General features: G+C 52.4%; 9 protein-coding genes across 9 annotated transcripts; 4 read left to right on the top strand and 5 right to left on the bottom strand.

The window, feature by feature from the left end:
- Nucleotides 1–2,803: 2,803 nt before the first annotated feature.
- CCOS01_03704 (uncharacterized protein) lies at nucleotides 2,804–4,748 on the top strand (the record flags this gene model as incomplete). The annotated part of the gene is made up of 2 exons (XM_060451889.1): nucleotides 2,804–3,905; nucleotides 3,973–4,748. The coding sequence occupies 2 exons, from the start codon at nucleotides 2,804–2,806 to the stop codon at nucleotides 4,746–4,748; spliced, it is 1,878 nt and encodes a 625-aa protein (XP_060318154.1).
- Nucleotides 4,749–5,045: 297 nt separating this feature from the next.
- Nucleotides 5,046–6,560, bottom strand: CCOS01_03703 (histidinol dehydrogenase; the record flags this gene model as incomplete). The annotated part of the gene is made up of 3 exons (XM_060451888.1): nucleotides 5,046–5,288; nucleotides 5,345–6,044; nucleotides 6,100–6,560. Coding segments are annotated over 3 exons (1,404 nt in total), but the record flags the coding sequence as incomplete, so codon positions are not given.
- Nucleotides 6,561–7,144: 584 nt separating this feature from the next.
- Nucleotides 7,145–8,149, top strand: CCOS01_03702 (3-hydroxyacyl-CoA dehydrogenase; the record flags this gene model as incomplete). Its single annotated transcript, XM_060451887.1, has 1 exon — nucleotides 7,145–8,149. One exon carries the CDS (start codon nucleotides 7,145–7,147, stop codon nucleotides 8,147–8,149), a length of 1,005 nt encoding a protein of 334 aa, XP_060318152.1.
- Nucleotides 8,150–9,515: 1,366 nt separating this feature from the next.
- CCOS01_03701 (OPT family small oligopeptide transporter) lies at nucleotides 9,516–12,157 on the top strand (the record flags this gene model as incomplete). Its single annotated transcript, XM_060451886.1, has 4 exons — nucleotides 9,516–9,832; nucleotides 9,909–11,393; nucleotides 11,466–11,934; nucleotides 12,089–12,157. 4 exons carry the CDS (start codon nucleotides 9,516–9,518, stop codon nucleotides 12,155–12,157), a joined length of 2,340 nt encoding a protein of 779 aa, XP_060318151.1.
- A 627-nt stretch (nucleotides 12,158–12,784) lies between these two features.
- On the bottom strand, nucleotides 12,785–14,266 carry CCOS01_03700 (uncharacterized protein; the record flags this gene model as incomplete). The annotated part of the gene is made up of 3 exons (XM_060451885.1): nucleotides 12,785–13,700; nucleotides 13,890–14,058; nucleotides 14,140–14,266. The coding sequence occupies 3 exons, from the start codon at nucleotides 14,264–14,266 to the stop codon at nucleotides 12,785–12,787; spliced, it is 1,212 nt and encodes a 403-aa protein (XP_060318150.1).
- Nucleotides 14,267–16,085: 1,819 nt separating this feature from the next.
- On the bottom strand, nucleotides 16,086–20,468 carry CCOS01_03699 (glycosylhydrolase family 18-6; the record flags this gene model as incomplete). The annotated part of the gene is made up of 1 exon (XM_060451884.1): nucleotides 16,086–20,468. The coding sequence occupies one exon, from the start codon at nucleotides 20,466–20,468 to the stop codon at nucleotides 16,086–16,088; it is 4,383 nt and encodes a 1,460-aa protein (XP_060318149.1).
- Nucleotides 20,469–21,648: 1,180 nt separating this feature from the next.
- On the bottom strand, nucleotides 21,649–22,485 carry CCOS01_03698 (uncharacterized protein; the record flags this gene model as incomplete). Its single annotated transcript, XM_060451883.1, has 1 exon — nucleotides 21,649–22,485. One exon carries the CDS (start codon nucleotides 22,483–22,485, stop codon nucleotides 21,649–21,651), a length of 837 nt encoding a protein of 278 aa, XP_060318148.1.
- A 949-nt stretch (nucleotides 22,486–23,434) lies between these two features.
- Nucleotides 23,435–24,288, top strand: CCOS01_03697 (LysM domain-containing protein; the record flags this gene model as incomplete). The annotated part of the gene is made up of 2 exons (XM_060451882.1): nucleotides 23,435–23,939; nucleotides 23,996–24,288. 2 exons carry the CDS (start codon nucleotides 23,435–23,437, stop codon nucleotides 24,286–24,288), a joined length of 798 nt encoding a protein of 265 aa, XP_060318147.1.
- A 439-nt stretch (nucleotides 24,289–24,727) lies between these two features.
- CCOS01_03696 (glycosyl hydrolase) lies at nucleotides 24,728–25,790 on the bottom strand (the record flags this gene model as incomplete). The annotated part of the gene is made up of 5 exons (XM_060451881.1): nucleotides 24,728–25,086; nucleotides 25,152–25,218; nucleotides 25,274–25,329; nucleotides 25,393–25,591; nucleotides 25,668–25,790. The coding sequence occupies 5 exons, from the start codon at nucleotides 25,788–25,790 to the stop codon at nucleotides 24,728–24,730; spliced, it is 804 nt and encodes a 267-aa protein (XP_060318146.1).
- Nucleotides 25,791–25,988: the final 198 nt, after the last annotated feature.

Raw genomic sequence — 25,988 nt, 5'->3', positions numbered from 1 at the left:
TATGCTCAACTTGTGCTTGGTGGATTAGCAGTCGGGAGGCGGTGTCTTTGGAGACTACTCTTTGTTCACAGTGCAGCAATCGAGACGTTTTGGTGTCCTGGATCGAGCACAAAAGTCTAAATCAGTCTATGCGAACTTGAGCTGAACAGCCGTCAAGCTCTAGGCACGCCTTTGCCTCCTGCTCTCGATCTCTCGGCTGGAACTACTTTAGCAAGGAAGAAATCCTGAAAAACTGGTGGGACGCAGGCAGCAAGCTCGGATCGCAGTTTGTAGGCTCGTTCTTAGACTCCTCCTAGTGTTGCGATGCCAATGAGCCTCATGCGCCTCTTCCCTACTAACTAGCAGGGTCTATGGGCGTAATTACGTCGCCGAATACAAGATATGATTCCGTCGCTCTGGATGAGTCGTTGTTGATAAGAAGAGCTCTAATCGCAAGCTTTGTAACAACACCACTGTCGTTGGTGGGCCACTGAAGCCCCTAGGAAGTGGTTCAGGTTACACCAGCCGAAAGATCAGCAGGGCAAGGGAGTCGACTGGACCCTAGAGGCCGCATTTCGAGGAAATGATACTTCGCCTTGTGCAACCCCAATTAAGACTATGAGTGGCCCCTTCCTTTCTTTTTGATATGGGCATGCATTTTCAGAGGATGTACATGTACTTGCCTCTTGTTTACATTGCCTCATCATAGTAATTCAATGTCCAGTCTAGCTCTTCATTTGAGCGTGAAGTGAAGGACAACCCGAGCCGACATGGCACATGTAGCACAGTGATATAACGAATACTCCCCTCGACATATCGTGATTGAAATGCCCGTTGCATAAACTACTCTTCTGGTTCATGACAGATCATTCACAGTCCTGAGTTTATGTTGCAGAACGTTTTGCTGCCTTCTTCATCAACTCGGGATGGGTACAAGTTGTCTTGCCGAGAAGCGAGCACACGGAAGGGATATCAACTATCCTGAAACAAATCCTTTCAGTCGGTTACACGGCATTCTTATTTCGCGCCCTGAAGGTCGTTTGGGTGTCGATGCTGACTGCAGGTTGGAGAGACGAGGAATGATTGTGTCTCGCACTAAGCTAGCGCGATCAGCGGGCCGAGGTCAGGTCCCGTCAGGTGTTGCGCCCTCGGATAAGACGAGTCTCGGCCAGGAAACGAGTAAAACGAATCCGTGTTCCGGCATGAGGCTTCGGCGAGGCAAGCTTGGCGAGGTGAGGCGTGGGCAGTCAACCGGTCAGTGACTGGTATGATGGGAAATGAGCCTGCGTGTCAGATATCTCAAAATGGTATGCTGTACCGTTACACAAGGCTGATGACATCATGTATGGGTTGATACGATAGTAGTCCATGCCTAGAAGGAGCTGGGCCCGGTGAGTCTTAAGCTGTAAACGTAAAAAGCAAGAAAGGGTCGGTGTAGTTTGCTCGAGGGTCGGAAAGTTCGTGCCAAGATGATGCTGGACCAGAGTTTTTATATCTGTTCACTTACCTCAGAGCGCCATTCAAGCCACTGAATGAGGTGCAAATTACGGTTACACATTGGTGATATTATGATTGGAAGGAGAAGGCGATACCTTAGGTACCTACCTTACATGTATCCTGTAATAAGGTAGTGATGTTAATTCGAAAGTGCGAGCGCTCCTTTGCCGGGATGAGAATGGCCGAGATTCATTCGAGTGTCGGCCCGCTCATACGTTCCGGCAAGCAGAGCTACAAGCTTCTAAGCAGGCTACGGCTGAGACTATTGTCTGAGTATTGAAAACATGGGTGGGGTCGGCGTGGTTGGCTTGCAAAGAAGGGAGACTCTTGGAATTACAAAGCCCGCTGTTCGATCGTTTGTGATTCACCAGGAGCCGAACAAACCATTAGATGATCAATTGGAGCCACGGGTGCGAACGGGGAATGTGTGAGCCCACGTCGGCAAGTCGGGTGCTCGGTTTCGTACTCAGGATCTCCTGCTGGTCATCAAAACATACCAGGCACGATGCCATATCTATTTGACTCTAATCCGCACGCAAACCCTTATTTGACAAAAGAAAAGCAGATATGAACAAGCCGTCCCCATACCAATATAGACAGATGAGCTTGAGATCTCCGTTGCGCAGTCACCTGCAACGCGTTGAGCGCCTTGAACCTATTTTGATAGTTTCCACAGTAGATACAATGAATGCGGAAGGCACCAGATACCATCATAATCTCCAATATTTATAATAGAGCTCAGATCTAGTGCTCTGGTGAACATCGTGTCATTTCTTAGAGGGCATTACGCAGACAGGGAGGGCAAAAAGGGAGGAGGTCACTCAGACACATTGCTAGGCCATTTAGGGAAGTATTCTTATAGGGATATCTGGCATAACGGCATAACGGGGTCTCAGCGTCGCGGTCAACTCCGCGCCTCTGACATTTTCTCCCCAATTCATGTTCTCTGAGACAGCACAGCATTCCATTCACAATGGAAACTCGCAGCAAAAAGCCGGAGAGACTGCACCGGGCCGCGTACAGCTCCCGAATGAAGGCCTGCTCCTCTTGTCAAAAGCAAAAGGCACGTGCGGGCCCCCCGACCATTTGGCATGCGTGACATCTCAACTAGCGCGTCGCTGACATCCCTTTGAAGGTGCGATGCTTACCGAACGGCCGAGATGGGCCTTGCCAGCACTGTAGGAAGAAAAATATTGAGTGCGTCTTCAAACGGCCAGCTCGAGAGGTCGAGCTGAGGTCTAATGATGCAAGCCCCAATCGGTTCGACTGCCCGCCTCATGTCTGATGAGTTGCACCGCTAATACATAATGCATTGTGAAGGTCGGATATGGTGGATGATATGCGCATGCTGCACACAGCGATTAATGGCCTTCTGCAACAAGGATCTCTGCCGTTGCTAGGGCCTCTGAAAAGTTCACTTGCAGGAAGGCTGAATGTTGAGGGCTTGCATGCGGATGAGACTGGCACCTTCATCGAAGATGAGGATCAAGACATGGAAGAGCAAACCAATTCACTATGTGCACAGAGTGAAGACCTTGTCGAGCCATTGAGTCAAGCGCCCATCAGCTCCTTGCATGAAATCACGAGATTGAGGTCTGCCAATGCGAATGGAGCTGTTTCTTCAGCGCCTATGACAGCTCAACCAGGCGCACAAGAGCCTCAAGACCTCATCACAGAAGGAACCCTTCAGCGGAATGATGCAGACCGTCTGGTGAAAAGGTTTCTGGAGCGGACGGACTACTACCTCTATGGGATCACAAGCCGCTTTGAAGATCTAGACAGCGTGCGCCGCGCATCTCCCCTCTTATTCGTGGCAATCTGCACGGTCTCGGCTCTGCATGAACACGGGGGCGAGCAACTATACCGCGTCTGCAGTGCTCGGCTCCGCAAGCTCGTGTCTGACTTCATGTTCAAGAAGCATGTGAACCTCTACGATTTTCAGGGACTGTGCATAGCTTCGTTTTGGCTCAGTGATCTTTCATGGTCAGTGTCTGGTCTTGCCATTCGTCGAGCTATCGAGTTCCAACTCGACAAGTCATATGAAATCGCCATCGGGGCCAGCCAACTCGACGACAGGTTTTCCAACAGTCTTGGGCTCAAGGACCAAGAAGATGTACTCAGCTGCTTGAGAGTGTGGTATCTGTTCTACATTTGCGACCATCATCTCTCAATTCTGTATGGCAGGCCTTCCAGTTTTGGCAACCCGTCGTCTGTGCAAGGATGGAGAAAGTACCTTCGTGCCGTTCCCAGCTCAAGCACCGACACTCGTCTTTCCAGTCAGCTGGAACTGCTTTCAATATTGGAGAAAGTCACCTATATGTTCGGCTCGTATGGTGACAGTCGCATATCGGGAATATTCAAGAAGAAGCTTGAGGAATTCGATTTAGAGGTGGATCGATGGCACGGTTTGTGGGGTGCTCGATACAGAAGTAAGTTTAGGGTGACTTGCGAAAATGTTGTGACCGGTAGTCGTTGACTGTATCATGTGCTTTATAGCCCAACGGGATATCGAGAGGCAGATAGGAGCCTTCCCTCGGAAGAATCTTCGTCTGCACTACCACTTCGCAAAATTGTTCATCGGGTCCCTTGTATTCCGGGGACTTTCGTCCAACCCGGTCGATGACCCGATTCCGATGGAATTTCTCGACTTGGCTCACGGAGCGGTCGAGTCCGCTAGATCAACGATCGAGCTTATCACCACCGATCCAGACCTGAAAGCTGGGTTGGTGGGATTGCCGCACTACAATCACACGATGATAGCATATGCGTGTACTTTCCTTCTCAAAGTCGCAACAAAGTATCATCGTCATCTGGATATGGACCAGGATGAAGCTTTTGACCATGTGTCGCAAGCTGCAGAGACCTGCCAGTCCATACAATGCACACGGTATCACCTTGTCAGTTGGATGGGGGCTGGTTTGGCCAAGTTTCTCGAAAATTGCCGAAAGCTTGCTGAGAGGCAATCAGACGCCTCCGCGGACGGACGTGGGCGCGAAACGACTGTCAGCCCGACTCTCTCTACTCGGAAAGCTAAGGCTTTGAGTAGAGCTATGCCATCAAATGATGCATGGGATTCGGCAAGACGAGTCGCGGAAGCATTTCCAACAAGTCTGCAAGGATTCATGGATGGCAACTACAACTTTCCACAGGATGCTGTCGACATGGACAGCATGGAGACATTGGGTTTAGACATCTTGGAGGGATCTGACCTAGCATGGGATTCATTTTTACCGTCGTTCAACTTTGAGCATATGGGGTTCAGTTTACTTTAAACAATAGCCCGCTAGCCGAAAGAAAAGCCTAGAATATCTGTCTATGGCAGACAGGCTATATGACATCAGAAACTGCCTTGTTCCTTTAGGCTTCTATTACCTGATTGAAGTCCGTATAAATCGACGCTTTTCAAGGACACCGTTTTTGACTCAAAAATCAGAACCATGCCGCTAGTTCAATCTGATATAAAGATACATGTACTAAATACTCATCACCTATCTCTTGCGTCACAGACAAAATGAGGTTGAAAGAATGGATCAGATTCCCGGATGACTACACATGACTTCATGATGTGCCTATTTGCTAAGCCACGCGAACTCGTCACCCAAAAATTGCTTTGCTCTGAGGTCCCCAGAGCGAGCATGACCTTCAAAGTTCTCAGCACGTGCAGCACGGCCACACAATCGACCCAACTCTCCGCTCTCCGACTCGGAAACAACTTCCTGGTAAGTGACAGTCTTTAGGAACTTTCCCACCCAGAGCCCACCGGTAAATCTCCCTGCCTTCTTCGTTGGTAGGACATGGTTTGTACCAATGCACTGGTGAAATGTCAGCATAAAACAGAGACGCCGAGGATGTCAGGATAACGGCGTACCTTGTCGCCATAGGAAACGCAAGTCTTGGCCCCAAGGAACAGAGCGCCGTAGTTTCTCATCTTCTCCAGGGCCTCCCTCGGTTTTTCCGTCAGAATTTGAACATGTTCGCTTGCATAATCATCTGCCAAGGCATAGGCCTCGTCTAGAGAATCGACTACAATCACTTCGCCATAGGTATTCCAAGAGACCGAGGCCAGCGGTGCAGTTGGCAGAATCTTCAGCAGGCGATCAACCTCCTCAATGGACTTTTGGGCTACGGTCCTCGAATTGGTGATTAGGACTGCCGGAGTATCCGGCCCATGCTCCGCTTGAGAAAGAAGATCAGTAGCAACGGTTGTCGGATCCGCTTTTTCGTCGGCGACAATGAGGATCTCAGTCGGTCCGGCAGGAAGATCAATCCCAATCTCACCAAAGAGCTGCCTTTTAGCTTCTGCTACAAAGGCGTTACCGGGGCCCGCGATGAAGTCGACCTTGTCCATAGTTTCGGTACCAATGGCCATTGCCGCCACGGCCTGGACGCCGCCAAGGATCCAGATCTCGTCAGCTCCCGCATGATATGCAGCCGCCACGGTTGAAGGGGGTATCTGCCCGTTGATTGGAGGTGTACAGGCGATAACTTTGGGGACCCCGGCTGCTTTAGCCGTAAGAATTGTCATGTGCGCGGACGCGAGCAATGGATACCGTCCTCCAGGGATGTAACTATTTGACTTTTAGCAATCGGCCGTTTTGTTACACATCATGTTGAAAGACTTACGCGCCGACACAATCGATAGGGATATTCTTCTGTCCAAGAAAAACACCTGGGCGAATTTCGAGCTCAAATTCCCTCAGAGAATCTCGTTGGGCCAGAGCAAATGTCCGAACGCTGTTCTGTACCGTCTTGATGTCGGCAATAACTTGCGCCGGAACTTTGGCAACGATCGAGTCAATGTCTGATTGAGAGAGCTTGAAGGACGCCGGCGACCACTTGTCGAACTTTTCTGAATAAGTCCGAACAGCTTTGTCGCCAGTTGCCCGAATGTCGTCAATCACGCCCCTTACAATCCCTGGGACATCGAGCGGAGATGTGGAGTTGGTGCCATTTGTAGCAGCTTTGGATTTGAGGTATTGGACCATTGTGGACGATGGTGATATACAAGCAATGGTAGGTCTGGAATATGGACTTATTGAGGTAAAGAGATCCTGTAGTACTATTATGATTTGACCTGGAGACGGAGTGAAGGGGGCAAAGATGGTTTTACATCTTCAAAGAGTTTGCTCATGCTTAATATACAGAGCGTCAACATCGACATCAGGGTCGTTAGCTCACGGAGTTTCTCGGAATTCCGTCAATTCTACAATATCCCTTTTTTCCCATGTGTCGTGCAACTCTCCCGACAATAAACATGTCATACTTTTTCGCAGATGACCATCGCTTGAGTAGAGTAAACACTTCTGCCTATCATTGATTCTTCTAAAGTGCCATCAACGTCTACTATTGCTCTTAGAAGCAGTCACTACTTTAAATTATGAGCGTTTGACCGTGCTCCCAATACCAAGCAAAGTAGACCTCGGTAGCTGCATTGCACCCTGTCTTATGCATTAGGGAACCGCGTTTGGATATTCACGGACAAAAACTCGGAATTCCGAGACGCCCGGGAGTGAGACTTCCGTCATGCGGGGCACGTCTCCCCCAACTTGACGAGCTTCTCTTCTGACGGCTTTCCCTCACGGCAATCCTTAACCTTCTCCAATCGGCAAGTCAGTCTATTACATAAGCGGCACTCAGTTGAACTTCCTGGTATTGAATCATCGTCACCATGCCATCTGACGTGAACGAGCGTGTCGCCCTCGTCGGACTAGGAGCCATCGGCATCTCCTTTGCGGCCCTTTACCTGAGACATACAAAGAGCACCGTCCGGGTCTTTGATACGAGGCCAGACCTCGAACATCACCTTTCCACAGTCCTGCCGGGTTACATCGACTCGGATGATGCCTCGCTGGGCATATCCCGCCTACGCGAGTCCGGCCGCCTCGTGATCTGCACCACGCTCGAAGAGGCATGCGACGGCGCCACCATCGTCCAGGAGCAAGGTCCGGAGAATCCAGATTTCAAGCGATCAGTATGGCCAAAGATTGAAAGCTTTGCGCCTGCCGAGGCACACTTCTGGAGCTCGACGTCTGGTATCGCCGCGTCGGTTCAGAGCCGCGATATGGTGGATACGACTCGTCTTTTGGTGGTTCACCCTTTCAACCCGCCGCACATCATGCCTTTGATCGAAATTGTCCCGTCACCGACTACAAACCCGGACGAAGTCAGGTTTGCCAAAAAGTTATTTGCGGAATTGGGTTCCGGCCACCGACCTGTGGTTATCAAGAAAGAGGTTCCTGGTTTCGTAGGGAACCGATTGGCGTTCTCGCTGCTCAGAGAAGCTTGTTCACTGGTTGATCAGGGCGTCGTCAGCACGGAAGACGTTGACACCATTATGGAAGCGAGCCTTGGGCCCAGATGGGCGGTGCAAGGCATCTTCAAGTCGTACAATATGGGTGGCGGGGTAGCTGGAATCCAGACCTTCTTGAATAACCTTTCTGGGACTGTTCAAGGGGTATGGGATAGTTCGGAACCTGTGAATTTCCAGAAAAAGGCAACGAATGAGTCAGAGGGCACAGAGAAGAGTGACGGGCCAACGTGGGATGCGAAAGTTGTGCAGCAGACTGTGGATGCCTACGGTCTGCCCAATCCGGAGCAATTTCAAGAGCGAGATGCAGCGTTGAGGAAGATTTTGGATGTTCAACGACAGCGAGAGACCCATACTAAGAAGTAGACTGCTTCTATGTTTGATTCAAGGCCTTCAAGACGAAGTTTCAAAGCCTGAGATTGTGTTCAAAGCCTGAACTCATAAGAGGAGCAAAAGGCGAGCTTCGTTCTCACTGAGCTATCATTGTCATTGCATCATGATCCCTGGAGGTCAATGTGCTAGACTGTTGATGTTGGATCGATCTCAGGCATGCTGTATGGAGCAGTATCGCCAGCCAAGGTACCTCATGCAAGTTACTGAGGGTTACCTCGAGGCAAGGGCTCCATGATTAGCCGTTTACACGCTGATAGTACCGAGCAGGCGGAACAGCTGGACACTCGAGGTCATCTGGGGTGTTGTAGATCCAGCACCCTGGATAGCGGTAATGATTCAAGGAAAATCAATGCGTGATTCAGGCCAATTGACACCATCGCGCTGGGTTCGGACGATTTCGCTGCAATCAATTGGGATTCTCTAAATAAACGCTTGAAGTGACATTCCCGGCCAGACCCGGGTTACCCGGGCTTTCAGTCCGAGATCCTTGTTCGTCGGAAGACCCCCCGCGGGACCCCTTCCGTCTTATCACAATATCCGTATCTTTCATGGGCAAAGGTTATCCGTATCGGACTCCTTCGTGTTGGGGGAAGAATTGCTACCTTATCTACCGGCGGGGTAAGAACGAGGATTCGTTATTAGTCGTTCGGCCGTCACGCGGTTGCAACGTGCCGACGGTTCAATGCTGTCAAGGGGATCCCCCCGACGGTTGGAACTTTTTGTTTTAAGTTTAACGCCAATTGGACCAAGCATTGCCGCGTCGGGACAAGACTTGTCAAGACGATAAGCGGGCAGGGGTTCGCTCAAATAAGTTCCTCTAAAAGAATCCTAACCGCACGTAATCCTCCATGTTCCCTGTCGTTTCCCCCCTCCTTCCGGGGAAATAAACGGCGCCACCCCGCCCCCGGCCTCGGGCGAGATAACACGAACTGCCTGGGAACACCACCATTTCGCACTATGAAGGTGGAGAAAGGAGACCATTTATCCATGATAACGATACCTCGTGGTACGTTACGGTGGGATGGTCCTGGTGACCGTTATCACGTCGTTCGGGCTCCCGGCAACGTAGGCAACTTCCCTCTTGGAACCTTGATTGAGTTCAATCGATCCGCAAATTGTTCAACTTATATGTGAGACGCGCGTACGTACATGCATCTCGAAGCATTGATCTTAATGTTGGTCCCTCCCAAGCTGCCACCGACGTCCGTGAAACCCCAAATCGATCAGCCATTGGGCTATGACGATCTAGCTAGGTAGTGTACCTTTGCTGCATAGAGCCTTGCAGTAGCCACCAACATCAACATTACGCCCGATAATATAGGCACACCTAGTAGCCGCCATGGCGGACGAAAAGAACCATAGCGTGGACGTCACGCAAGCGGCGACCGATCTCGAAAACTTCCAGCGTGATCATCAATGGGACCCTAATCTGCCCCAGGACAAGGCCGACATGGCGAAGAAAGCGCTCGAGGACGGCGACTCTGAGGAGATCATTGCCGCCGATGCCATCTTGACAGAGGATTCGCCCTATGAGGAAGTACGTGCTGCTGTACGCAACACGGATGGTGGTGAAGTCGCAAACACGGTCCGAGCGTGGATCCTGGGTATGATTTTCGTGACAATTGGGAGCGGACTCAATATGTTTTTGAGCATGAGGTAAGTGGAACTGAGATGATGATAACTTTGGGATACCTGAACATCAATGGCTGACACTCTTACTCCATCTTTACAGGAGTCCCGCTATCAACTTCCCATCCATCATCGTCCAATTGCTGGTCTACCCAATTGGATGTCTCTGGGCCAAGGCCATGCCAATGAAGGTCTTCAACACATTTGGCGTTCAGTGGACCTTTAACACCGGCCCCTTTACGATCAAGGAGCACGTTGTCATCACTCTCATGTCGAACGTCTCCATTGGCTACGCCTACAGCACCGACGCTCTCCTCGCGCTCCAGGGCAAGCCCTTTTACGACATCAACCTCGGATGGGGCTTCCAGCTGCTCTTCACGCTGAGCTCTCAGCTCATCGGCATCGGGCTCGCGGGCCTTTGCCGCCGTTTTCTCGTCTGGCCGGCGGCCATGATCTGGCCCAACCAGTTCGCCAACACGTCCCTCTTCTACGCCCTCCACGACAAGAGCAAGAGCGACGGCACGCACAGCAACGGCTGGATCATCAGCCGGTACCGGTACTTCTTCTACGTCCTCGCGGCCATGTTCTGCTACTACTGGATTCCGGGTGTTCTCTGGCAAGGCTTATCGGTGTTTGCCTTTGTCACCTGGATCAAGCCGAACAATATCGTCGTCAACCAGCTCTTTGGAGGCTTCACCGGCCTCTCTCTGATTCCCATCACGTTTGACTGGACCTATGTATCCGCCTACCTCGGCGACCCCCTCCTCTCGCCGACACATACCCACGTCAATGTTTTGATCGGCCTCTTCACGTTCGTCATCATCCCTACTATCGGCATCGCCTACTCGGGCGCCCTCTTTGCAGACTACCTCCCCATCAACACCTCGCAGACCTATGACAACACCCAGAGCTCTTACAATGTCAGCAAGATTCTCGGACCCGGGTACACCTTTTCAGAAGAGAAGTACAAGCAGTACTCGCCTCTCTTCCTTCCGCCTACCTTTGCCCTCAACTACGGCCTCTCCTTCGCCGCCCTTACCGCCGCTATAGTCCACTGCGGCTTCTTCCATGGCAAAGAGATCTGGTATCGCCTCAAGGCTGCGCGTAACCAGGAAGCCGACATCCACCTCAAGCTCGCAAAGAAGTATGTCGACGCGCCCGAGTGGTGGTACGCCGTCCTCCTGCTCTTCGCCATCGGTCTTGGTCTCGCGACGGCGGAGGGCTACGATTCCCAGCTGCCGTGGTGGGCCTTCTTCGTCGCCAACTTTCTGGCCATGATCTTTGTGATTCCCACGTGCACGATCCTCGCCATCTCGAACCTCGGGCTCGCGCTCAACGTGCTGTCCCCATTCTTGGCGGGCTTCATGATCCCCGGGAAGCCGATTGGTGTCATGATCTTCAAGGTGTACAGCACGATTACTCTCGGCCAGGCGCAGACGTACTCTGGCGATCTCAAGATGGCGCATTACATGAAGATCCCGCCTCGCGTGACATTTTGGTGTCAGGTTGTGGCTACCATCTGGGCCGTCTTTGTGCAGATTGCCGTGATGAACTGGACGCTTGGCAATATTGAAAACTGTTGTGCACTGTGAGTCCATCCAAAGGGAGCCTCATGATTACTTACCCTACGAAGGATTGATACCTGACATTTTGACCTTAGCACACAACACGCACACTTCACCTGCCCCAACGGCCGAGCCTTCTTCTCATCCTCCATCGTCTGGGGTGTCATCGGCCCCCGCCGCATGTTCGGCGCCGGCTCCATCTACCACAACTTCAACTACTTCTGGCTCATCGGCGCCTGCCTGCCCATCGTCTTCTACGTGCTGGCCAAGGTTCTCAACCTCAAGTTCGCAAAGGTCCTCCACGCGCCCGTCATGCTCGGTGCCATGGGCTGGCTCCCGCCTGCGACGCCCCTCAGCTTCTCCAGCTGGGCCATTGTCGGACTCATTTTCAACCACGGCGTGCGCAAGAGGTTTCACGGGTGGTGGAAGACGTACAACTACATCACCGCCGCTGCGCTCGACGCCGGTCTCATCATCAGTACCATTGTCATCTTCTTCGCCATCACGTTACCCAACGTCACGATCCCACAATGGTGGGGAAACGTCGACGTATATAATACCTTGGTAAGTTGCATATACATCGTAAAATTGAGAATGGGGACCCTGCCCCTCCTCCCTCACTCTCCCCGCGAAACGCGGGTGCCCGCAAGTGAATGCGCTTGCTGGCAACGCTATCTGACGTCGAGGCTCATTTCAACTAATCGTGTCTTGCATATAGGACTCCACGTATGGCGCCATTCTGAAGACGGTGGGGGAAAACGAGACCTTTGGTCCGACTAGTTGGTGAGAGAGGATCGTGAATCATCCTGCATGACGATGCAGACTGCCGCCTTTAGCGCCCGCGGGGCTCCCAGATAGGAAATTGGTATTAAATTGCTGCCCAAATTGCTACCCAAGCGGATCTTGCATCCTTCCATCTTCTTCTAGATGCATTCTAGATGCAATAGTTCAACAGTCACAGTGAAATCGGTAAGCTGCCTGGATATATCGTGAGATCTTGAGTGCAGAGGAGAGGAGACAAAACTCGCAGTCTGATTATCATTTGTACAGTTTTTTTGTAATGTGTCTTCTGAAGATCATGATGATTGTGAAGAAAAACAAGCAAAAAAAAAAAGGAAATACCAAACAAGTCTAATTGTACTCCGTGAATGCTGGCGGATTCTCGTTATTTGTTGATGTTGATGTTGTAGTCGCAGCAGGGAAAAAGCAAAAGAGGCATTTGATGCATGCAATCATGATATGTGTCATAAAAAAAGAGAAGGAAAAAAAAAAGACATTCAGAGCCGCCGTCGTGCCACTCATAGCACCCGTTTCAAGAGCCGATCGATCGATGGTAACCATATCATCATCATCCTAGAAATGCGCGTCATCTCATCACCCATCAGATCCCAATGTCACAACTCATGGTTTTTTCTCAGTCCGCTCTGGCCGTAGCGACGTCGTACATTGAAGCAGAGACCTCGTGTTCAGAGGCCCGATGGCTCCGGGATCGCGGGAGGTCGATGCGCTGTCTATACGGCCGGGCGGCGCCGTCGACGTGGTGATCCGACATTTTCCGCGGGAGGTCTTCACCTCTCGGCGGGGGCGCTTCTTTCCGGGAATGCCTTCTCTCTCGAGACGCGTGGGATCGGATCGAGGACGCGTCGTCGCGCTCTCGCTCTCGCGGGGGCGACGGCTGCTGCATCGGCATCGGGGACGGGAGGTCCATCGGCGGCAGCGGCGGGGCCGGGGGCGGAGGTGGCGGCATTTCTGCGCTGACGAGGGGTTCCCGGTCCCGGTCTCTGTCGCGTTCCCGGTCGCTGCGGTCGCTACGGTCTCCTCGATCGGGTTTCCGCTTCTCGATGACGGACGAGGTCTCATCCGGTCGCAGGAACACATCGGGATGGTCCGGATCGCTTCCGTCCTCGGGCTCCTCGTCAAAGTTGAACTCCTCCTCGTCATCCTGGCTCCCACCGCCGTTGACGACGCTCGCCTCGAGCTTGGCGCCCTTTTTGCCGACGAGCTTGCCCTGGCGGTACTGCTCCAACGCCTTTTTCAATACGTTGCGCATGACGGCCTTGTTGACATTCCTCCGCACCCGGTCAAAGTAGCGCGTGACGTCGCCGACGACCATGACTTGTGCATCGTGATCAATCTCGAGCACGTCGGCATAGTTTGCGCGTGAATTCTCTTTCACGCGGAACTTGCCCGGACGGAGCTGCATGCCGACGGGGGAGAAGGGGAGACGATCGAATGGCGGGGTACGGTCGTTTTCGTCAAAAACGTAGCCCTGCTGGCTCGAGTCGATTCCGGGCTTCTGGAAGTCATTTTTCGTGGGGGTGGAGATGGGACTGGTGGTATCGTCGATCGGAGGTTAGCGAGATGAAGTTTTGGGCTTGATTATGGCTTGATTTGGTTTGCCGACGGGGGGTTTGGTGGGATGAGGGGCGTTGATGAGGAGGGGTAAAAAGCAACAACAAGCTCAACCACATCAACAGAGGGATACCGGCGGTCGGAGACTGGAGATGATCAAAACTTACACACAGTGGCAGTAATGCGGAAAAGTGTCGCTGTGTCGAAGGACGATGAAGCGCGTGTAGCCAAGGCACTTCCACTCCCACTCGAACTCGTGCGAGTCTGCCCAGAGGAACTCAAAGACGTCGCCCACCTCGCATCTCGACGCGGGGCCAATATCGTAGCCTTTGCGAGCTGGAGATTGCCTCAATGTTAGCAAAAGAAAGGAAAAAACATGGTGATCTCGTAGACCGTTGATCCTCGGTTTGTACTCACCTAGAGGGTGCTCGTACGAGCTCTCGTGCGTGCCTATGGACGCATCGTCCCCGTTCCCCGAGTCACTCTTAGTGCTCTTGGTACTCTTACTCCTGAAAGTCGAAAAATCTCGGTTCCCGATCACCATCTCTTGCCACACATCCCAGGAACAGGAAAAAGAGGGAAGAGGAAAAGGAAGGGAAGAGAGTTTCTAAAGGGGGCTGTTTAAAGATTCAATTGTCGGTATGGTGTATGGATAGCTCTGGCGGAGACCAAAGAGAAAAAAAAGGTCGAGGCAAGGTAAGGTAGGTAAGAGAAAGGGTACAGAGAATGGGTCAAATCATTGCAACATGACGGAGACTGAAGACTGGGGGTGTGGGATGAGCGGTGGGATGCAGTACCTAGGTAGTGGTTTAACCCAACCTCGAGAACCACAATAGAGCAGCAAGAAACCCGGGGCTGACTGGACTCCTTTGGGCTTGGGATCTCGGAACGATTGAGATGAGGCAGGGCGAGATGCAACAAGGGGGAGGGATCACCTCGGGTAGGGACAGAACAGACTCTGCTTGTCTGAGTAGAGGTGAGAGGTGAGTGAGAAGAGGCGAGGCGAGGGTCGTGAAGAGCGGTCTCGTGGAAAACCTGCGGCCACGCTTGCACCAGAGAGAGCAGCAGACCAAACAGAATGAAGAGATTCTGGCTGGCTGCTGCCTCTCTCTACTTTTTCCGCCACGTCGCTACTATGGATCATGCGCGGTGTATGATGCCCAACCTCCACCGCCATGCGTCGGCCGCGATGTCAATGGCCGCGGTGAGGGTTCTCGTCTCCACCCCGCCGCCATTCCAACCAGACGTGAGTTGTCCCAGAGTGCCCCCCTCCCTAGGAGTACATGATGTACAGGACCCGTCGTTGTCACCGCCATTTCGGCACGGATCATTTCACCGGCGTGCCGGGGTTGCTGATCAATCAGTCATCTTCTTTCGTTATCTCTCTTTCTCTTCCCCATCTGACGTTGCTCAATGGGACAACATCATTCTTGGAATGAGAATCAAGTTCAGCTCGTCGTCTTCTGCAACAGCTGCTTGAGAAGGAGGGTGTCATGAAGCCTAACTCGGCCCAGGAGCGTCCATGTTGCGCTGTGCTAACAGTGTTGGGGGGTGCGGGTGCAGCCGCCTTACTACCTATCAGCTGAATGAGGGGTTAATGCGCCTATTAATAGGATTAGTTTAGGGGCCCTGCACAGGAATCTCCCCATTGAGAAGAACAAGCTCGCCAACGTGTCTTGAAAACAAGACAGCCAGACTTTCAGAACGAATCTGAAGTGAATCTATAACTCGATGACCACATCACGAGAGCTCACGAGAACTCACGAGACAGTGTAGCCACTGATGGCTCACCTCGAGCATATGATCAAAGTCGCTCGATCGATCTGTATCGGTGCCTGAGCGTAAGGCCCAACGGCGTGGCACAACGCTCTGCAGCAGCAGCAAGGATGCCCGTGTCTCACCCAACCAGGAACAACACTTTGGACATTATTCACTCAGTCCTGACAACTCTCGATTACCCATCCTCGAAGATGGAAGAGCGTAGAATCATGACATGTGGTGCTTCTTACTAGAGTCACTATGGCCACCTACCTAGTACTCTGTAGCGAGTTCATACGCACGCTCCATGTCTTGCTTGTCTGTAGCGTTGTCCAAGGTGTTCGTGCTGGCACAGCTGGGTAACATTCCAGCCAAGCCATTCTCCGCCTGAGAGTAGAACCCCATCCATGTTCGCTCACCGAGAGTTCAAGACGCGGTCAAGCTGATTGCGGGATTTCAACGCAGGAACGAAGATAGAATACATATGACTCGATAGTCAAAGACCCAAGGTAATGCTAAATACGTACAGAAGAATGTGAATTACAAAGAAAACAGATGCCAAGGTATGGCACCAGTTCAACCCCTAGATCCAAGTCCTGGTAAGCTTAGTAAATGCCCCATTTCACCGCCTGTTGGTGACTGTTCCCGTTACAGTCCATGTCTCCCTTGGCTCCCACCTTTCCGTCACTATTCTCAAATTTCTCAATAGCAGTGTTTATGATATCAATCACATCCTGCCCACCGACATAGAACTCGACGTTGCCATCAACCTTGGTCGCCTCAACACCAAAAGAACACCCGCCAAATTTGGCAATCTCGCGCTGGTTCTTCCCCACGACCTGAGTCGTCCAGTCGGTACCCCCGTCGCCCTCAATGTTCTTGATGATTTGCCGACAATCGCTCGCGCTCGGCGACGCACCGCTCGTCTGGTCCTCAAACGACGACAAGCCGCAGTAGTCCTTGCCCGGCGGCACGTCGCACGGGTAGTTCTCGGTGGAGCCCTTTGTCTCGTCCCTCGTCGCTGACTCCCATCTCTGGAACGCGCGCTCGGCGCTGCAGACGGGGATGCGGATGAAGCCCGGCGTCGTGACGTCCACGTCCAGCAGGTCGTCCTGCACGCCCTCGTCATCTACGTTGGCGAAGCCGCCACCGTTTTTGCCGCCATTAGCCAGATAGGTACGCACCGCGCCCTTGATCAGGTCCTCCTTCGTGACGTCGCCAAAGCTGTCGCCCAGCTTGCCGACACCCTTGGGCGCCGAAAACTTCTGGTCCACGCACCCGCCCTCGGAGCATTCGTAGGCGTCGCCGTCCGGGCTGGCGAGGTAGTACAGCTTCCCATTGTAGCACGCGCCCGTGGCCTTCATGGTCTCGTCCGAGAGGTAGTCATCCAGCGGGTTCGATGCGTCGCAGCCGTAGCCCGAGTCAATGACGAACGCCCACGCGCTCGAGGCATGCCAGAGTGCGGGGATGGCATAGGCGAAATAGGACTTTTGAATGTTCGACAACAGCGTAGTGGCGTCCACAGTCCCGTTGACGGATTTGGGATACAGGTTACCATTGGCGATGGCCTTGCCAATGAGGCTGACCGACTCGGAAGAGCCGTCAAAGATTTTGGTGAGGGCGAGGGACGTAACTGCAGCCCAGCCGTCAATGACTTGGCCCATGTAGTTGGAGAACTTGTCCTGATCTTTAGGTGTCCAGTCTGATCCGTCCGCGTCTGGCAGCAGGTCTTTGGCAATGGTTGTGCTTTGGCCAATCAGAGTCATGCTGGTGTCCTTGAGGTTGTCCAGGGACTTGGCAAACTTCGGCAGAGACTTGAGAAACGTGTTGAAGAAGGGCCCTGCGGCAGAGAGTGTTCCCAGAGTGACGAGATCGATGATGAGGAGGAGCCAGGTATTGTCCTCCTCAGGAGGAATCGGCGCAAAAGTGTTCTCCATATCCTTGAGCGCGGCAACGAGGCCTACAGAGGCCTTATATAGAGCGTCATAGTATGTGGCGTGGATTTTCCGGATCGTGATGATCGAGTTCCAAATCAGCTGCGCCGCTGGGCCCGAGTACTGTCCGTCCATACTCTTGGAGCATCCGTCTGTACTGCAGTCACTACCCAGGACGCCGCCGCAGTCGTCCGCGCCGGCCTCAATCATGAGTGTTGCATGCACAGAAGCGAGGAAACTGGTGTCATTATAGGGTTGATCCGTCTCTTTCCAGATCCTCACAACGTCCTCCCATGCCGCGTCCGCGTTGAGACCCTGCCAGAGCTCCTCGACATCCCGGTGAAGCTGGTCCATTGCGTAAATGTTCGTGCAGTCGTAATCAGTCCAATTGCCGTTACGGGTGTAGTCCGACTTGGGATCCTGCCCGCTGATGGCGAGCTGCTTGAACTGCGCCCAGTCCTTCGCGGGTGCGGGCACGTCGTGGTATTTCTGCAAGTCTGTCGCCCAGTCCGTGGTGCCGCCCATGCCCCAGGCAGTGTAGAGCGCCGCGCGTGTCTTCTTGGTGCTGGCGCTCATGTAAGCGACGTACTCGCCGTCGTCGTAGACGAGCACGTCGCTGTTGCTGCTGGCATCGAGAAAGCTCGTCACCACACGGCCGGCGCGGCGCCTGTCGCTCATGATCTCGGCAATCTCGGCGTCGGCGATGTAGCCCGCCGTTCCCGTGCAGACGCCCTTGGCCGCCTCCGAGTTGAGCCGGTCGCCGGTGTATAGGCAGTCCGGGCCCCAACAGCTCGGGTCCGCCATTTTGAAGGATCGTCCGTAGCTGGTAACGCCGACGACAACCTTCTTGCCCGGCACGCCGGCTTTGGTGATCATGGCTAGAGATTGCTTGGTCTCCGTCAAGTTTACCTGGCTGCGTAGGCAGTTGCCCGTGTCGCACCCTTCCTGCGAGTTTGCGTTGTTGGCATCCCATTGGCCGTGAAGATCATACGTCATGTAGACGATATAGTCAATGACCTTGCCGATGGCGTTGATGGGGTACTGCTTCAGGTACCAGTACGACGAGGGCGCCGCGATGGAGACGGTCTTACCAGGTAAGAGGTTCTTCAGCAGCACGAGGAAGGCCAGGTAGTTGGGGCCATCGTCTTCGCTGGCGGGCGGGATGCCGGGAAGATCAGGCGCACCGGGGTATTCCCAGTCGATATCGACGCCGTCGAGGTTGTGTTTCTTGATGTAGTTGGCAATGTTCGTTGCAACTTTGAGGCGGTTGGCCGGCGTTACGGCCTCACGGAAGATCCAGTAAGTGTCAGGGAAGGTCGAAAAGTCCCAGCCACCAAAGGACAAGATCTTCTTGGGTCCATTGATGCGCTTGAATTGTGTGAACTGGTACGAGGGCAGTATGTCGCCAACCTCTACCTCAAAGTCGGCTGTCAAGGTGCCAAAGGCAAAGTGGATGTGTGTGTACGCTGACGAGTCGATCTGCATAGCATCCTGGTAGAGACACTCACGTCCCAGGCCATAGCCTTCAAAGTAACCGATCCTGATACTGCCTGTGCCATCGCCTTTGACCACGTCGGTACCGCAGTTGGAAATGCAGCCATAGGTGCCTGGCTCAGCAGTTCCAGGGGCTCCCGTGTTGGTGTCGATACAGAAGTCCTTGGTGATACCGCACTGGCCCCAGATGTTACAGCAGGCGTTCAAAGGGCAGGGATTGAGCTTAGCAATATCCGACCCATCAGTCGGCGGCGTCGTACCAGGTTTCTGAGGACCACAGTTTGCGTTAGCAATCTCAGCGGGGAACGGCGGCGTCCCATCACTGAGACACATGATAGTATCCGTGAAGAGTAGCTGACAGCCGTTCCAGCCCCAAGTCTTCTTATTAAAGTCCTCAAGCTTCTGTCTCGTGAGACTGTACTCGGCAGCAAGATCGTCGCAGTTATCGTTCGCCTTCACCTGGTACGAGTAGCATGAGCCGTCCGAGTTCTTGTCCGGGCTGAAGTCAGGCATGTCGCCGGTGGAGCAGCAGACGTGCTGCTTCGGTCTCAGAGTAGCACAGAAATCCGATGCCGAGTTGATCTTGGTGAACTCAGCGGCCGTGATGCCACACTTTGTGGCCAGCGCCGCGCAGCTGTCGCCGGATTCGACCTGCACAGTTCTGCATTCTGCGCGGGCATGGAGTCGGCTGTGGGCAGTGCCGTGAACACGCTTGGCTATTGTCGAATTGGTGGTGCCGTTCGCGGGAATCGTGCCATTCGAGGGCAGAAGAGGCGTGGTAAATTTGACTTGGCCACCAACGCTGATGGAATCCTCGAAGGAAAGGCAAGTAGCATTATCCCACGTCTTCAAGGCGTCCTGAATCGGGCCGAATGAACCATTACTCAAGAGCATCAATCCAAAGATGTGAGTGCTGTCGTAGCCTGGCTCGCAAAGTTGCATGGCCAGGCTTGGTGTTGAGACATTGAGAGTAGGCAAGGTATCGTGGAGATTCTTGAGGGCCGATTCGCCAATGCCTTGGTTCAGCAGACCTTGGCCAATGTAGAGTCCGACTGTGGCTTGCCCAGACTGACCAAACATGATGAAGGGTCCGTCAGTCTCGCCATGCCCATGATCAACATAGTTGCGCATCTGTTTGATCAGAGAGCGAAGGCCGGCGGTGGCTTGGCCAAAACCCTCTTGCCACCATCCAATTTTAAAGTCGACGTCGACTGACTCTGATGATGGAATGCGAGCGGTCGATGCAGGCAGCTTGGAGAAATCAGGACCATATGACGAACAGGCATGGATGCGATGATTAGCCGCCTTGTCGTCAACGGGGTCGAAGAGAGAGAAGCGGTAGAACATGGTCTGCTTGCATTTCTGCATGTGCTTGAAGTCGGGATAGACCGACCAGTTCCCAATATTAGGACCAGAGACACTGCAACGCTCTGGGCAAGTTTCGAAGCTGCTGTAGGTAGGGCTGGAGGGAAGTCTCAGCCCGGTCCGCGACCTCGCTGAGGCTCCTTCAGTCAAGAAGCCAACAGCCATAAGGCCCGCGGTGAGCCATGGCAAGTGCATATTGGCTCTAGAGGCTAACGCCTCGTACAATATGAGTCAGGGGGTAAAGAAATTAGGAAGTTGGTTGAGATGGTAAGGACGAATAAGAGTCAAAATGCAAGATAGATAGGAGACAAAAGATTGGAAGGAGCGTATTCAGTTGACTCGTTTTGATAACTGTAGTTGTTGACAGCGCAGCAGCTTTATATCATTCACTCGGTTGAGATAGACAAAAGTCTATCCCCCAAGCCAACACTCAAACCACGACAATGAATCTTCCTCGCATCCGATCAAGCACAGAGTTCTGAATCCCGTTCGGATTCCACTTTGATCCCAACCCGCCCCCATAACCTCATGATATCGATCGAGAACAAGTTTCAAATTGCGAGTAAGCACTATTGAATCCATGAACAGTCAGAAGGCAGCAAAAATTCCACTTCAACGCAACACGAAACCTCCATTCCAACTGTCTGGAGGTTGCGATATCCTTGCACTTTTCGGGGGCGAAAAGAGCTGCCTCGCGACCTTTGCCTCAAAATCACCTTCCGTATGCCGTGTTTACCGAAGTTCTCTACGTTATTAGGCATAACTCGCAAGGCTCTACGCTTGGAAACTCGATCGTAGAGCCTTGGCAGTTGGACGCACATTACGGCAAGTGATCCTTCACGCATCTGCCCCCCTTTAACAAGCATGACCAACAGCTGAGTTTCCAGAAAGAACACTTCCGAAGGATCAAGGTGGAGTCGCCCAACCCCGGAGAAACAACATGCTTAGAGTTAAGCTAAATGAGCGGGCTGGCGGAAGCGACGGAGCGGGATGGACCGCCACTCTCCGAAGTTCGCCAAGCCCGCCTCCCTCCCCCCTTTCACATCATTTTTCAGTCATGTTCCCCTGCATCCGGAGGTGCAAAAGTTCTGAATCTCATCCGCTCCCGCTGTGCATACCCATATTACTACATTGATATTACATCAGCCCAATGATATTCTCATGTTGCCTGTTTCCATCTAAGTTAAATCCTTTAAGCATGGTCACCTGCGAACACCATGCAGGAGGCACAGCAGGACGACGCAGGGCATTCTTGTTCAGCCTGATCTCGGATACCTTAGCAGACCCTCAATGAGGCTTTATTTTTCACAGTTATCGTAGAAACTTTCATATTGAGTCATCTCGGTGCGAAATACAACCACAATTCAGCCCATTTTCACATCAAAACGTGGAGGATGGCACCCAATGCGGCAGCCAAACACACCACCCCTCCAACAGCCAACCCATGATCCGCAGCATTTTCGTCACCATCGTTGCCTGAAGGGCATTCGATTGGTGGATTCTGTGCCTCGCACGCCCGAGCAGTGACAGCAGCAGAGATACTCGACGCGTCGGCCTCGCTCATCTTGATCTTGCAAGGGTTCGGCGTGACCGTTGATGAAGCCACCACAGCACACGTATCGCCGCCTGGCCACTTTGAGATTCCGGTAGAGTTGAGCGTATCAGTCACGCTGATGGCGACACCCGCGTCAGATGAGCAATCCTGTCCGTTTGTGGCGGCCATGAGATCCACACTTTGCCCGGCAGTCTTGGTTGTGAAAATCACGGCGTTGGACGTGTTATTGCTGGGAAGTTCGTATGGGTACTTGAATGAATCCTCCGTGCAGCTGAACCATGACACGGTGTATCTGATCTGCCAGGTCCCCTCAACGTTGAACATGGCGAAGCCGCGGTACTCATAGTATGGGTCGCTGCTGGAGAAGTTGGCAAATCTCACGTCGTACTCCGTGGTCTTGACCGAATCGCTCTTGTTATTGTAGTTCCATATCGAGAATCCGATCTTAAGAGCGAGCCCCGGCGCCAAGTGCGAGTTTTGGAAACCGAAGACAATGGGTAAAAGCGGCGTCGGCGCGTATGTCTCATTGCGGGGGAATACCAGGTCAACTTCCACGACGCCCGACTGATCGCTTGCTGCGACGGTGGTTGCTCCGAGGATGGTCCAGACACAGGCTAGAAGGAGCCGCCAACTAGTCGTCCATAATGTTGTGTACATGCTGACGCTCTACCAGATCCGGAAGCTTGATGGGTAGCAGCAGGCGATGCTCGATGCCTCGGTTTCGATGGGGCAAGATAGGCAGGCAATAATTTCGTTGCGATGGGGAAAAAGAGGCACGGAAAAGTAAGAAACATGGAATTTTATACAGATGGATGGGCAAAGAAAGCGCCTAGCCACCCCCACTATTCCGGGCTATTTCCCGCCATCCTACCCATTTCAGCCTGCTTGTTCAGTGTGTGATCCGTCTCTTGACTGTGTGACGAGAAAAAAGAGTTGAATTAAAGCACGAGAGTTCACGTTGGTGCCGATTGGCCGGCTTGGCGCAAACAGTTGCTTCTACAATGTGACAGCAACCAACAGAGTTGATAGGCTAGTTGGTCCGATCATCCTTGCCGCGGGTGCCTACATAATACATGTATCGAATCCTTCTCGGCAGCCTTGCCAATAAGCGGAAGCAGTATTAAGCAATGATCACGCACGCCGCGCTTGGCGCCAAGGTGGTACCTGAGAGACTTGACATGTCTCGGCAACTCTGAACCGTTCTCTCTTTCTGCGCCACCGGCTGGGCCGTGTAGAGTTACACTCAAGAATTCATCGAGCGGATTTCGGGTTTAGATATTATTGAACGGGGAAGAGCGTTTGCCGCTGTAAGTCGGATCATGATGATAGTTCCTGCATTGTGCTTTCCGAAGTCGAATTGGTTCCTATGACCGGAAGTGGGATGTTGCTAAGGTCGAGTCGATGAGAAGTCTTTTCTTTCTGCCTTGAAGGATTACACCTAGCGAAATTTGAGTTCCTCTTTGGAAAGAGGAAACAATCTGTCGGAGGCGAGTATAAGACTCGGGCTTCCAGGCCGCGTTCAAGTGTCGCATGATTACCATCATCAACATCATACTTCTCTTGTCTTTCTTTAGGGTATTTCCTCTCTGCCAATTATCTCCTCAAGATGCAGATCACTCATTTCATCGCCGCTGCGGGAGTTCTCCCTGGATTAGTTTCTGCTGGGTCAGTTCTCTCGCGCCGCGCTGTCGACTGCGCCTTCTCCACGGCCCCTAGTAAAAGTGACACTTGCACAACTTTTGCGAGCAGCTGGGGGCTCTCTGTCGACGATCTCCAGAAGTTGAACCCCGGAATCACCTGTCCTGCACTAGACACCAGCAAGTCGTACTGCGTGATCGGTACTGTCACTAATGACCCGGAGCCGACGACTACGACATCCCAGAGCACTACCCCCATCACGTCAATCACTTCCAAGACCCCAACTACTACCACATCCTCCTCTACCACTACCACCGCTGCGGCCCCTAGTAACTCCCCAACTATGCCCGGCCTCGCAGCCAACTGTGATGGCTTCTACAAGGTCTCTTCCGGTGACTCCTGTGACGCCATCTCATCCAAGTACGGCATCAGCACTGCTCAGTTCAAGAGCTGGAACACCGAGATCAACGCTGGTACGTATAATCATTTTGACTGCTCGGTTTCAATGCTCTAACATGTCGCCCAACAGATTGTACCAACCTCTGGCTCGACTACTACGTCTGTGTCCACGTGCCTGGCGCGGCCACCACCACTCAAGGCACCACTCAGCCGACGTCTCCTCCTTCCACCGGCCCGACACCCCAGATGCCTGGCATCGTCTCCAACTGCAAGACATTCTACCAAGTCAAGTCTGGCGACAGCTGCTGGTCTATTTACAGCGGTGCGGGTATCACGTTTGAGCAATTTCTCTCATACAACACACAAGTTGACTCGAGTTGCAGCAATTTGTGGCTGGGTTATTATGTCTGCACTGGCGTGTAAACTTAATGTTTCTCATTTATGTGGGCCCAGATACACATCGGACGTAAAGTCGGCTTTCATCATGTTGGTGTCAATCTGGCATGGTGTCACATTCAACTAATTTTCATTTCCCCGAGCATTCCAGTTCAAACATCTCGTCCTTTTCTGTACATAACTTGAAGTTTTGTGTCTCTTGACGCTAGTATTCTTATTCCTCTATTTACCTCTCCAACACGAAAACATCTTGACAAATGCATGATCACTACAAATCCAGCATATGGATGAGTTACTTGTTCTTTATCAGACTGTTAAGAGTTTTAACCTGACGGTATGTCATCGGCCAGGTATCCCTTACCAAGACTGTGATGACGAACTATTCTCGTATTACAGGGAAGTTGTCCGCAAAACCAAGACTGAGTCGTTCCTTGATGTGGACCAGTCGACATGCCGTGCCCACTATCTAATTTGAAGTGCCGGTGACCCACTCCAACCCTCCAGTGACATGCTTAACGAAGTACTCCTCAGAATAAGACTCATTAGTGTGTCCCATACCAGTGTAGAACGCCCTAGCCACGCCCTCGTACATAGAGTACCACGAAATAGAGTGCATGGGAGGCATGTGCTGAAGCTCTGGAGATAGCGTGATCTCGTCGATGTATGTCTCTTCCACCTTTGCGAGAACTTTGTATGCAGAATCATCGGCAGGATTAGTCTTGTATGCATACCACTCGTCCGTCCGGTTGTGGCTCTCTGGAAGACCAGAGGTCGAGGGATGGTCAAAGTCGAGAATTGTGACGATGTCTGGGCGAATGTTGCCATCTAGAGAGGGAAAACGTTAGAAGTTTCTTATGTTTAATTGACAATCGAGCTTATTGTTAACTCACTAGGAGGATATCGCTCTTTCTGCGCGTCGTCACAAATGTCGTCTGTCTCACAAGGGTGGGATCGGAACTTTGGCGAGGTCAATAAAGCTAGGAAAGGTGGGAAACCCGACACTGCGTCTTACCTGTGCACCAACAAGCTTGGTGAACCAGTTAGGCATATCGTCTCCAAAATCACCGGCTATATTTGAAAACGTCAGACATGTCTTTAGCGCTGTGAATACATCCATCAACTTGAACTTACCGGCGTGAATGCCTAGCCAAGAGCCACCGTTAAGCAGGAAATCGTTGAGAGCATCCGACTCATTAGTTGACAGGTAGTTGCCGGTCGTGGAGATGAAGACCAGAGTGCTGTAGGCGGACAGGCTCCCGTTGGTGAAGATGGCAGAGTCTTCTGTCGCCGCGACTGACCAACCCTTCTCATTGGCAATGGAGCTCACGAGCTGGATACCATGAGGGATGCTAATAGCTCAAATGCCCTAATTAGACAGAGAAAACAATGCATAGGGAGCGCGATACATGCCTTGCATGACGATAGCCAGCCGTCTTGGAGAAAAGGAGGAGGCTAGGAGTTGCAGAGGTAGAAGCGTGTGCAACATGACTGGCAGCAATAGCCACGGCCGCAAGAAGAGTTGTAAACATGATTGTAGTTTGAGAGATACGGCGAATGCCTTTTCTGGTAATTATGGGGGGGATTAAGATGGATGTTAGCGTGAGATTGGGTTTAGACCTGCATGATACTACTTGTAGATATTTATAAGTCTGTTAAAACCTGGTCAGGATTCTCCAAACCATCTACGATTTTCGTGATTTTCCACGTCAAAGCGAAACCGAGGAAAG

The sequence above is a fragment of the Colletotrichum costaricense genome (genome assembly GCF_030867565.1).
Source record: "Colletotrichum costaricense strain IMI 309622 chromosome Unknown Scaffold_3.1, whole genome shotgun sequence".
Classification (NCBI taxonomy): Eukaryota; Fungi; Ascomycota; class Sordariomycetes; order Glomerellales; family Glomerellaceae; genus Colletotrichum; species Colletotrichum costaricense.
This window is presented reverse-complemented; position numbering and strand designations above follow the sequence as displayed.